This window comes from Pecten maximus, chromosome 5 (genome assembly GCF_902652985.1).
Source record: "Pecten maximus chromosome 5, xPecMax1.1, whole genome shotgun sequence".
NCBI lineage: Eukaryota > Metazoa > Mollusca > Bivalvia > Pectinida > Pectinidae > Pecten > Pecten maximus.
The window spans coordinates 42432868-42446462 of NC_047019.1; the positions used below are offsets into that span (position 1 = coordinate 42432868).

The window sequence follows — 13595 nt, forward strand, 5'->3', positions numbered from 1 at the left end:
AACCTGTGAAACTACCCCCTTCCAAGTGTCAAATATTGCGGCGGGTGTATGTTGTGGCCCTCCAACGGGCCCTTGTCTATGTATAATATACTACCATGTTCTTTTGGCTAGGATTTGATAACTGGTATCAAGGCTTTGTTCAGTGTTTATTTTTGTCACATTGATTATCGAAACATTGTGAAAACGAAAATGTAATTTTAATATCTAAACTAAAATTCATTAACTCTTAGGCGACAGACAAGCAAGAAAACATAAGCAACTCACAAATCTTTTATTGAACAATTTCAAACCAATTTAACAAGTACATGCACAAGAGTGTCAATATTACCATGGAAACAGGAGTACACCATGATCCCAGTGGGACACTTCATCAGTAAACAAGTCCTCAACAATTCTAGACTAACAAACTCAAATTTTTGAAGAAAAATATCTGGCAAATGTATTTATTTCTGTATGTTTAAGCAGCATTGCAGAGGAACGTGTCTAGAAAAGAGAAGTAGCTTCCTCAGAGACCAGGAAGTCTGATGGAGAGATATAAAAATGACTGAGCTTTTCCTGTGACTTCTAGACCGACTTGTTTGGCACTTGTTTAATTTCTATCCTGCACCTCAAACTAATTCTACTACTGCTGATAAACCATACCACATCCAACAGACATATCTTTATATGTCTGATATACAACAAATGTATATTTCATCAAAGTAACATCAATGATATTATGACATCAGCATTCTCGAGGGAAAAAGAATATTTGTCTATTACTGCACATCAACCTGATGACTTGACCAGTATTTAAAAAATTGGTCATAGCCTGGTGACGGCAGAATCTAGGAGGAAAATTTTACCCACCATTCTTATCCACAGGCAAGACATTTGCAGTCATAACTAAATATTTCCACAGGCAAGAGATTGCAGTTGTGAACAATGCACACTGTTGAATACAAGTTAATTGGTTAGTGAACAGGCAGAATATCTGTATTATTATCAAACTAGAACTGTCGCCAAGATGGCTGACTAATACCCCCGCAATCTGCACGAGTCAATGGTGAATTGGAACTAATAATTAGAGGCCAACTAAGATAACCCACTAATATAGTGACCAGTTGCCATAGCAACCATAATTTTGAGAAAAAGAAAGTGGCATGCACATCTACACATGGTCCTCTATATTTGTGTGAAGTTTCATTGAAATCGGCCCTTCGGTTTAGGAGGAGTTGTCCGGACAAAATTAAAGTTATGGTTCTTATCAGAAAACCTCTTTATAGTGACCAGTTGCCATAGCAACCATAATTTTGAGAAAATGAAAGTGGCATGCACATCTACACATGGTCCTCTATATTTGTGTGAAGTTTCATTGGAATCAGCCCTTCGGTTTAGGAGGAGTTGTCCGGACAAACTTAAAGTTATGGTTCTTATCAGAAAACCTCTTTATAGCGACCAGGTGCCATAGCAACCATAATTTTGAGAAAAAGAAAATGGCATGCACATCTACACATGATCATTAACATGTGTGTGAAGTTTCATTGGAATCGGCCCAGCGGTTTAGGAGGAGTTGTCTGGACAAAATGCGTCTCTAGGCAGAAAACCTCTTTATAGTGACCAGTTGCCATAGCAACCATAATTTTGAGAAAAAGAAAACGGCATGCACAGCTACACATGATCGTTAATATGTGTGTGAAGTTTCATTGGAATCGGCCCAGCGGTTTAGGAGGAGTTGTCTGGACAAAATGCGTCTACAGACAGACGGACGGACGGACAGACAACCTGATTCCAATATACCCCCCTAACTTCGTTGCGGGGGTATAATTAGCTACAACAATAAGAGAGTATAACAATAATATTGTATTAGATATCATGGGTTAGTTTTTAACAACAGCATAACCTTGTACACCTGTAAATTTGTGATATGATCAGACTACCATTGTTACTATAACACCAGGTAGGCACACCTGTTCTGTTATCACTGTATTAACAGTAATACAAGGTAGGCACACCTGTTACCACTATATTAACAGTAATACCAGGTAGGCACACCTGTTACCACTATATTAACAGTAATACCAGGTAGGCACACCTGTTACCACTATATTAACAGTAATACCAGGTAGGCACACCTGTTATCACTATATTAACAGTAATACCAGGTAGGCACACCTGTTACCACTATATTAACAGTAATACCAGGTAGGCACACCTGTTACCACTATATTAACAGTAATACCAGGTAGGCACACCTGTTACCACTATATTAACAGTAATACCAGGTAGTTACACCTGTTATCACTATATTAACAGTAATACCAGGTAGGCACACCTGTTTCCACTATATGAATGGTAATACCAGGTAGGCACACCTGTTACCTCTATATTAACAGTAATACAGGTAGGCACACCTGTTATCACTATATTAACAGTAATACCAGGTAGGCACACCTGTTATCACTATATTAACAGTAATACCAGGTAGGCACACCTGTTCTGTTATCACTGTATTAACAGTAATACAAGGTAGGCACACCTGTTACCACTATATTAACAGTAATACCAGGTAGGCACACCTGTTACCACTATATTAACAGTAATACCAGGTAGGCACACCTGTTACCACTATATTAACAGTAATACCAGGTAGGCACACCTGTTATCACTATATTAACAGTAATACCAGGTAGGCACACCTGTTACCACTATATTAACAGTAATACCAGGTAGGCACACCTGTTACCACTATATTAACAGTAATACCAGGTAGGCACACCTGTTACCACTATATTAACAGTAATACCAGGTAGGCACACCTGTTACCACTATATTAACAGTAATACCAGGTAGGCACACCTGTTACCACTATATTAACAGTAATACCAGGTAGTTACACCTGTTATCACTATATTAACAGTAATACCAGGTAGGCACACCTGTTTCCACTATATGAATGGTAATACCAGGTAGGCACACCTGTTACCTCTATATTAACAGTAATACAGGTAGGCACACCTGTTATCACTATATTAACAGTAATACCAGGTAGGCACACCTGTTATCACTATATTAACAGTAATACCAGGTAGGCACACCTGTTATCACTATATTAACAGTAATACCAGGTAGGCACACCTGTTACCACTATATTAACAGTAATACCAGGTAGTTACACCTGTTATCACTATATTAACAGTAATACCAGGTAGGCACACCTGTTACCACTATATTAACAGTAATACCAGGTAGGCACACCTGTTACCACTATATTAACAGTAATACCAGGTAGGCACACCTGTTACCACTATATTAACAGTAATACCAGGTAGTTACACCTGTTATCACTATATTAACAGTAATACCAGGTAGGCACACCTGTTTCCACTATATGAATGGTAATACCAGGTAGGCACACCTGTTACCTCTATATTAACAGTAATACAGGTAGGCACACCTGTTATCACTATATTAACAGTAATACCAGGTAGGCACACCTGTTATCACTATATTAACAGTAATACCAGGTAGGCACACCTGTTCTGTTATCACTGTATTAACAGTAATACAAGGTAGGCACACCTGTTACCACTATATTAACAGTAATACCAGGTAGGCACACCTGTTACCACTATATTAACAGTAATACCAGGTAGGCACACCTGTTACCACTATATTAACAGTAACACCAGGTAGGCACACCTGTTATCACTATATTAACAGTAATACCAGGTAGGCACACCTGTTATCACTATATTAACAGTAATACCAGGTAGGCACACCTGTTACCACTATATTAACAGTAATACCAGGTAGGCACACCTGTTACCACTATATTAACAGTAATACCAGGTAGGCACACCTGTTACCACTATATTAACAGTAATACCAGGTAGTTACACCTGTTATCACTATATTAACAGTAATACCAGGTAGGCACACCTGTTTCCACTATATGAATGGTAATACCAGGTAGGCACACCTGTTACCTCTATATTAACAGTAATACAGGTAGGCACACCTGTTATCACTATATTAACAGTAATACCAGGTAGGCACACCTGTTATCACTATATTAACAGTAATACCAGGTAGGCACACCTGTTACCACTATATCAACAGTAATACCAGGTAGTTACACCTGTTACCACTAGATCAACAGTAATACAAGGTACACCTGTTCCTGTTTCTATCTTGAATATTAAGCAACATCAAGGTAATATATCCCTGAATGATAAATCATCTGATAGCCTTAATGTTAGTCAATGACACACGGTTTTAGTTAATCACAACCAAATACTGATAACACTGAAAATCATCACTTACAATCAAAACAATCATAACTTCAACTCTGCAAAAGAAATCCGTAAAGCTGAAAACATACACGTTATTAGTTCCATGTATAAAATCAAACTGACAATAACAACAAAACTGAGCATTGGTCCCATACCCCCAGGAGTAATCCTAATTCAGACTGACATGGAAATTACACAACAAAGAGTTATTTTAAGACACAGCACCAATTAAATGCACACTTGTTAATAAAACAAGAGTTCCTGATGGGACCTCTGCTGGTGTCACACTTGTTAATAAAACAAGAGTTCCTGATGGGACCTCTGCTGGTGTCACACTTGGGAAGTGTTACAAATGAGGTCTGGATTCTTATTATGGGTGTCACTGTCAACTGGTTCCAACTAGGACTAACTACACCGACCCATAATACCACCCAGGGACACTAGTGGATACCACCAACCAACCATAAGGAATATACTACCCAGGGACACTAGTGGATACCACCAACCAACCATAAGAAATATACTACCCAGGGACACTAGTGGATATCACCAATATACTACCTAGGGACACTAGTGGATATCACCAATATACTACCCAGAGACACTAGTGGATACCACCAACCAACCATAACTAATATACTACCCAGGGACACTAGTGGATATCACCAATATACTACCCAGGGACACTAGTGGATACCACCAACCAACCATAAGGAATATACTACCCAGGGACACTAGTGGATATCACCAATATACTACCCAGGGACACTAGTGGGTATCACCAATATACTACCCAGGGACACTAGTGGGTATCACCAATATACTACCCAGGGACACTAGTGGATACCACCAATATACTACCCAGGGACACTAGTGGATATCACCAATATACTACCCAGGGACACTAGTGGATATCACCAATATACTACCCAGGGACACTAGTGGATATCACCAATATACTACCCAGGGACACTAGTGGATATCACCAATATACTACCCAGGGACACTAGTGGATATCACCAATATACTACCCAGGGACACTAGTGGATATCACCAATATACTACCCAGGGACACTAGTGGGTACCACCAATATACTACCCAGGGACACTAGTGGATACCACCAATATACTACCCAGGGACACTAGTGGATATCACCAATATACTACCCAGGGACACTAGTGGGTACCACCAATATACTACCCAGGGACACTAGTGGGTACCACCAATATACTACCCAGGGACACTAGTGGATACCACCAATATACTACCCAGGGACACTAGTGGATATCACCAATATACTACCCAGGGACACTAGTGGATATCACCAACCAACCATAAGGAATATACTACCCAGGGACACTAGTGGATATCACCAATATACTACCCAGGGACACTAGTGGATATCACCAATATACTACCCAGGGACACTAGTGGATATCACCAACCAACCATAAGTAATATACTACCCAGGGACACTAGTGGATATCACCAACCAACCATAAGTAATATACTACCCAGGGACACTAGTGGATATCACCAATATACTACCCAGGGACACTAGTGGGTACCACCAATATACTACCCAGGGACACTAGTGGATATCACCAATATACTACCCAGGGACACTAGTGGATATCACCAATATACTACCCAGGAACACTAGTGGATATCACCAACCAACTTAAGGAATATACTACCCAGGGACACTAGTGGATATCACCAATATACTACCCAGGGACACTAGTGGATATCACCAATATACTACCCAGGGACACTAGTGGATATCACCAATATACTACCCAGGGACACTAGTGGATATCACCAATATACTACCCAGGGACACTAGTGGATATCACCAATATACTACCCAGGGACACTAGTGGATATCACCAATATATTACCCAGGGACACTAGTGGGTACCACCAATATACTACCCAGGGACACTAGTGGATATCACCAATATACTACCCAGGGACACTAGTTGATATCACCAATATACTACCCAGGGACACTAGTGGATATCACCAACCAACCATAAGGAATATACTACCCAGGGACACTAGTGGATACCACCAACCAACCATAAGAAATATACTACCCAGGGACACTAGTGGATATCACCAATATACTACCTAGGGACACTAGTGGATATCACCAATATACTACCCAGAGACACTAGTGGATACCACCAACCAACCATAACTAATATACTACCCAGGGACACTAGTGGATATCACCAATATACTACCCAGGGACACTAGTGGATACCACCAACCAACCATAAGGAATATACTACCCAGTGACACTAGTGGATATCACCAATATACTACCCAGGGACACTAGTGGGTATCACCAATATACTACCCAGGGACACTAGTGGGTATCACCAATATACTACCCAGGGACACTAGTGGATACCACCAATATACTACCCAGGGACACTAGTGGATATCACCAATATACTACCCAGGGACACTAGTGGATATCACCAATATACTACCCAGGGACACTAGTGGATATCACCAATATACTACCCAGGGACACTAGTGGATATCACCAATATACTACCCAGGGACACTAGTGGATATCACCAATATACTACCCAGGGACACTAGTGGATATCACCAATATACTACCCAGGGACACTAGTGGGTACCACCAATATACTACCCAGGGACACTAGTGGATACCACCAATATACTACCCAGGGACACTAGTGGATATCACCAATATACTACCCAGGGACACTAGTGGGTACCACCAATATACTACCCAGGGACACTAGTGGGTACCACCAATATACTACCCAGGGACACTAGTGGATACCACCAATATACTACCCAGGGACACTAGTGGATATCACCAATATACTACCCAGGGACACTAGTGGATATCACCAACCAACCATAAGGAATATACTACCCAGGGACACTAGTGGATATCACCAATATACTACCCAGGGACACTAGTGGATATCACCAATATACTACCCAGGGACACTAGTGGATATCACCAACCAACCATAAGTAATATACTACCCAGGGACACTAGTGGATATCACCAACCAACCATAAGTAATATACTACCCAGGGACACTAGTGGATATCACCAATATACTACCCAGGGACACTAGTGGGTACCACCAATATACTACCCAGGGACACTAGTGGATATCACCAATATACTACCCAGGGACACTAGTGGATATCACCAATATACTACCCAGGAACACTAGTGGATATCACCAACCAACTTAAGGAATATACTACCCAGGGACACTAGTGGATATCACCAATATACTACCCAGGGACACTAGTGGATATCACCAATATACTACCCAGGGACACTAGTGGATATCACCAATATACTACCCAGGGACACTAGTGGGTATCACCAATATACTACCCAGGGACACTAGTGGGTACCACCAATATACTACCCAGGGACACTAGTGGGTACCACCAATATACTACCCAGGGACACTAGTGGATATCACCAATATACTACCCAGGGACACTAGTGGATATCACCAATATACTACCCAGGGACACTAGTGGATATCACCAATATACTACCCAGGGACACTAGTGGATATCACCAATATACTACCCAGGGACACTAGTGGATATCACCAATATACTACCCAGGGACACTAGTGGATATCACCAATATATTACCCAGGGACACTAGTGGGTACCACCAATATACTACCCAGGGACACTAGTGGATATCACCAATATACTACCCAGGGACACTAGTGGATATCACCAATATACTACCCAGGGACACTAGTGGATATCACCAATATACTACCCAGGGACACTAGTGGATATCACCAATATACTACCCAGGGACACTAGTTGATATCACCAATATACTACCCAGGGACACTAGTGGATATCACCAATATACTACCCAGGGACACTAGTGGGTACCACCAATATACTACCCAGGGACACTAGTGGATATCACCAATATACTACCCAGGGACACTAGTGGATATCACCAATATACTACCCAGGGACACTAGTGGATATCACCAATATACTACCCAGGGACACTAGTGGGTATCACCAATATACTACCCAGGGACACTAGTGGATATCACCAATATACTACCCAGGGACACTAGTGGATATCACCAATATACTACCCAGGGACACTAGTAGATATCACCAATATACTACCCAGGGACACTAGTAGATATCACCAATATACTACCCAGGGACACTAGTGGATATCACCAATATACTACCCAGGGACACTAGTGGATATCACCAATATACTACCCAGGGACACTAGTGGGTATCACCAATATACTACCCAGGGACACTAGTGGGTACCACCAATATACTACCCAGGGACACTAGTGGATATCACCAATATACTACCCAGGGACACTAGTGGATATCACCAATATACTACCCAGGGACACTAGTGGATATCACCAATATACTACCCAGGGACACTAGTGGATATCACCAATATACTACCCAGGGACACTAGTGGATATCACCAATATACTACCCAGGGACACTAGTGGATATCACCAATATACTACCCAGGGACACTAGTGGATATCACCAATATACTACCCAGGGACACTAGTGGATATCACCAATATACTACCCAGGGACACTAGTGGATATCACCAATATACTACCCAGGGACACTAGTGGATATCACCAATATACTACCCAGGGACACTAGTGGATATCACCAATATACTACCCAGGGACACTAGTGGATATCACCAATATACTACCCAGGGACACTAGTGGATATCACCAACCAACCATAAGTAATATACTACCCAGGGACAATAGTGGGTACCACCAATATACTACCCAGGGACACTAGTTGTTATCAAACTATTGTGGGATGATAAGGTTCCTTTAAGAAGGATGACAATATGATTGTTACATTAAGTGACCTTACATACAAATATTTCTACAGGAATTACTATCCGTACAAACTGATGATTTATATTGGAATTTATAACTGAGGTATGCATATCTTATACTTTATGTATTATTTTCACAATAACTTCTGAAATATATCTATCAGGATTAAATCAGATGATATTTTGTATTTAATGGATACATATTTGGTAGGCTTGCATGTAGAATTTTATATTCACATATCTATGGAAAGAATTTATACCTATAGAAATACAGATAAAACAAAAAGTGTCAGATCATCTTTGATTTAATATCAGTTCTGGTTTAAAACCTCCCTTATTAAAAACTCTTGACTATATAATAAAAATGTTTTAACATATCAATGTATACATGTATTTTAAAATCTTGTGTACAATACCTGGTATTATGCATGGATACAATCATGTTTCTTCTCTTTGTAAGATTAACATTATGCATAAATCTTATCAATAATACATTACTAAAATAAAGCAAACATGTAGACAACAAAAACATATACATGTATATGCTAGCAAAAACAAGAAATACTTAAAAAAACATTTCGCCAAAATAGATGACAATGGTACATGAACATTAAAGGTTTACAAAGTGACGTCTGAGTTACTGTTTAGCCCTGGGGCAAAGTTGATATCAGGAGGCATGTTGTGTCCAGTAAGAAAATCGCAGACTTTTACAGAACTTTATGAAAGGATAGACAATGTAAATATAAATAGTTCTACATGTTATTTTGTTAGTCTATCTTGTTATATTGACCGATACACAAATACCTATAATGTCCATCCTGATGATAAATCAATTTCAGTATAGGTAGAGAGAGTCTGGACATTGTCTGATGCTTGCTGTTGTTGGTAACACGGGCGTAAAAATCTTGATAACTTTCTTTTAAGTTTAAATCACACCCTTCAGTATCCAATAATATAGCAATATTTCTGTATAACGTAACACTACAAATGCAATATTTCTGTATAACGTAACACTACAAAATAATTCATGTCTTTGAAAGGCATGTCCATAAAACATAGACCTCCATGGATTTCTAGTTACCAACACCAAACCTCCATGGATTTCTAGTTACCAGTGTAAACTAAAGAATCCTACCTAACACACACCAGGACATAACCTCCATGGATTTCTAGTTACCAACACCAAACCTCCATGGATTTCTAGTTACCAACACCAAACCTCCATGGATTTCTAGTTACCAGTGTAAACTAAAGAATCCTACCTAACACACACCAGGACATAACCTCCATGGATTTCTAGTTACCAACACCAAACCTCCATGGATTTCTAGTTACCAACACCAAACCTCCATGGATTTCTAGTTACCAGTGTAAACTAAAGATTCCTACCTAACACACACCAACACCAAACCTCCACAGATTTCTAACCAAACCTCCATGGATTTCTAGTTACCAACACCAAACCTCCATGGATTTCTAGTTACCAGTGTAAACTAAAGAATCCTACCTAACACACACCAAGACAAAACCTCCATGGATTTCTAGTTACCAACACCAAACCTCCATGGATTTCTAGTTACCAACACCAAACCTCCAAGGATTTCTAGTTACCAGTGTAAACTAAAGAGAGTAACCAGTAAATGCTCCTGATTTATATAGAGGGGAGAAGCCATACCAGAAATGATGGATTATATTTTAAGGGTTTAGGGAAATTCATTACCTCAGAAACAGAATCAACAAGCATGCTGAAAACCCTGAAACTCAAGCTTGATCTTTAGCTTATCATACTGAAGTTACATACCAACTTTCACCAACATATCTTGAAGCATGGCTGAGTAAAGTGAGGAAAACTGAGTGGATGGACTGACAGACGGACAGATGGACAGACAGACAAACAGACAGAAGGACAGGGAGGAAATATTCCCCCTGGTTTAACTGGTAGGGACTAATAAGATCTTGATTAAGATATGGATTTCAGGCTTAACGATACCTGAGAGATTACATATAGCCAACTTAAAGAATACATTTTAGAATCGATTCTACTTTTGAATATTGAAGTAAAACTAGAGAAAATGGAAGAGTTAAAAATGTATATATAATTCACTTGATTTAAGAATAAATATTTCCTTAATCAGAAAGTTAACTACCGGTAGACTGAGCATAATTCCTAAAGAATTTTTTTTTAAATTGACCCAAAAGTCACATATAGATTTTAGATGAAGTATTACAGAATTATGAAAGAGTTACAATTGACACTGGCTGTTTGGGCCAGGTTAAAGAGTTACAATTGACACTGGTTGTTTGGGCCAGGTTAAAGAGTTACAATTGACACTGGCTGTTTGGGCCAGGTTAAAGAGTTACAATTGACACTGGCTGTTTGGGCCAGGCTAAAGAGTTACAATTGACACTGGCTGTTTGGGCCAGGTTAAAGAGTTACAATTGACACTGGTTGTTTGGGCCAGGTTAAAGAGTTACAATTGACACTGGCTGTTTGGGCCAGGTTAAAGAGTTAAAATTGACACTGGCTGTTTGGCCCAGGTTAAAGAGTTACAATTGACACTGGCTGTTTGGCCCAGGTTAGAGCTACAAACGACACTGGCTGTTTGGGCCAGGTGAGTTACAATTGACACAGGCTGTTTGACATTGTATAAGCACTTGGTGTCAGCAGAATCCCAAATGACTGCATAGTAAATTATGTATCCTTTATGTGTAAGGTTTCCAACTATAAACACTTGCATTAATGCCATAGTAAGACATCAGTATACAGACTTTTCCTCCTAGTCACAGCAGTAAAAAAAAAAAAAAAAAAAAAGATTTAAAAAATTAAATTAACATAGGGCTGACATACAGACTGTTCCTCCTAGTCACAGCAGTAAAAATAAAAAAATAAAAAGATCTAAAAAATTAAATTAACAAATAGCCGACATACAGATCATTTGGGTTTTTCTGTCATTAAATACTTTTCATTTATAACAAACTTTTCCTTCTATGGACTGTTAGTTAGTTTCTCCTAGAAAATTTGTGTCATGGTTACCAAAACCTTTGTGAATATTGACACCACAGGCTATTCTCACATACTCAACCATACCACTAAAAAAATCTGACACCGCTCATACAGATGACAACAGCGATGATTTTTGAGATGAAGCCTTGTTGATGCTATACCACCTTATGAACACGAAATGTCTTGTTACTCATTACAGGTTTAAAGAGCTTCATGAAACGTGTTCCATTGTATCTGATCTCGTCACAAAATCTTGCCACTTTACTGCGGACCAGTCCAGGCTGCATCTTGCCATTGCTAGAGTCGGGAAGCTGTGTAGTAGATAAAGTGACAAATCAGAGGTCCTGCTCCCATTTACAACATTAAGTAAAAACGTCACTTATTTATGTATTTCAAATGTCATTAATAGGAGAATGTCAATAAATCTATACAGGAGTGAATTCATGTGGTACTTACATGTCCATTATGGAAGTCCATTAAATCAGGAGTTCGACAACCATTCCTTGACGGAGCTAAACATATACTGTCTTCCAAAATTATATAATTAGCTTTATGCTTCTTAAGAAGTTTGTGCACATCCTCTGGTGTTTTTCTGGCATAAATTTGATAAAGCTACAAAACAGAGAGGAAATATCAAAGAGTGGCATTATAATTTAAGTAAAGAATCCAAGCCATCTTACCTACTTGTACCACTAGATTACTGACACCTCAATGTCTTGAAAGCTGAGCCGAACATTACAATAATACAGATATACAACTTATATATATGGTCCTAATATTATAAAATATACACTGTTATGACATTATTAATCTATGTTGAGTAAAATCAATTGAGGGGTTCGTGAGGTATCTGAATGTACACTTTTGACTCTCTCAGCTTGATGACCACCCAAGTTTAATAAAAGTGATCTTTACCTAACAAATTACAAACCCTTCTTCTTTAGTAACAGCTGACCTTGACCTTAGTGATTTTTTTAATCCCTATTGCACATCCTCACATCACAGTATGAAAGAGCTGACTTTTACAGTATATTCCCAGTTCTATTTTTAGTAACAACAACCTTGACGTTAGGAACTCTATAACCCCTATGGAGCATCAGAATATCAGTACACATCAAATTGTGAAATTTCAGAAAGATTGGCCATCTGTATATAGCCTTAGATGATGTATTTTTTGACAGTATATTTCCGATTCATTTTTTTTAGTAACAACAACCTTGACCTTGACTTTAAGAACTTTTTAAACCCCTATTGCACATCCTCACATCACAATGTAACACCATTAATCCCCCACTGCACATCCTCACATCACAATGTAACACCATTAATCCCCCACTGCACATCCTCACATCACAATGTAACACCATTAATCCCCCACTGCACATCCTCACATCTCAATGTAACACCATGTT

At 39.2% G+C, this 13595-nt stretch overlaps 1 protein-coding gene and 1 long non-coding RNA gene across 11 annotated transcripts in view; both read right to left on the minus strand.

Annotated features, from left to right (window-relative positions):
- Nucleotides 1-1924: 1924 nt before the first annotated feature.
- LOC117328087 lies at nucleotides 1925-8366 on the minus strand. Of its 5 annotated transcripts, none has more exons than XR_004532840.1 (5): nucleotides 6811-8366; nucleotides 5170-6408; nucleotides 4157-4835; nucleotides 1995-4120; nucleotides 1925-1954 (listed from the first exon to the last, which is right to left on the minus strand). It is a non-coding gene; the product is annotated as an uncharacterized LOC117328087 (long non-coding RNA). The 5 variants fall into 5 exon arrangements; XR_004532838.1 differs by lacking the exon at nucleotides 1925-1954 and having other exon boundaries at nucleotides 2463-2478; nucleotides 2519-4120; XR_004532836.1 differs by lacking the exon at nucleotides 1925-1954 and having other exon boundaries at nucleotides 3980-4120; nucleotides 4157-4545; nucleotides 4594-4835.
- Nucleotides 8367-9466: 1100 nt separating this feature from the next.
- Nucleotides 9467-13595, minus strand: part of LOC117328088 (probable C-mannosyltransferase DPY19L3) — a 75003-nt gene continuing 70874 nt past the window's right edge. Inside the window, exons 17-20 of one of the 6 annotated variants that reach the window (XR_004532845.1) lie at nucleotides 12640-12795; nucleotides 10709-12494; nucleotides 10613-10643; nucleotides 9467-10525 (exon numbers count right to left, since the gene is read on the minus strand). Coding sequence is in view for 1 of the 6 variants with exons in the window: in XM_033885442.1 (XP_033741333.1) it covers nucleotides 12339-12494; nucleotides 12640-12795 (312 nt within the window). In the remaining 5 variants the exon portion in view is untranslated. Of the gene's footprint in view, nucleotides 12495-12639; nucleotides 12796-13595 lie in introns of all 6 variants that reach the window. The other 5 variants (XR_004532841.1, XR_004532843.1, XR_004532844.1 and 2 more) reach the window with 5 other exon arrangements.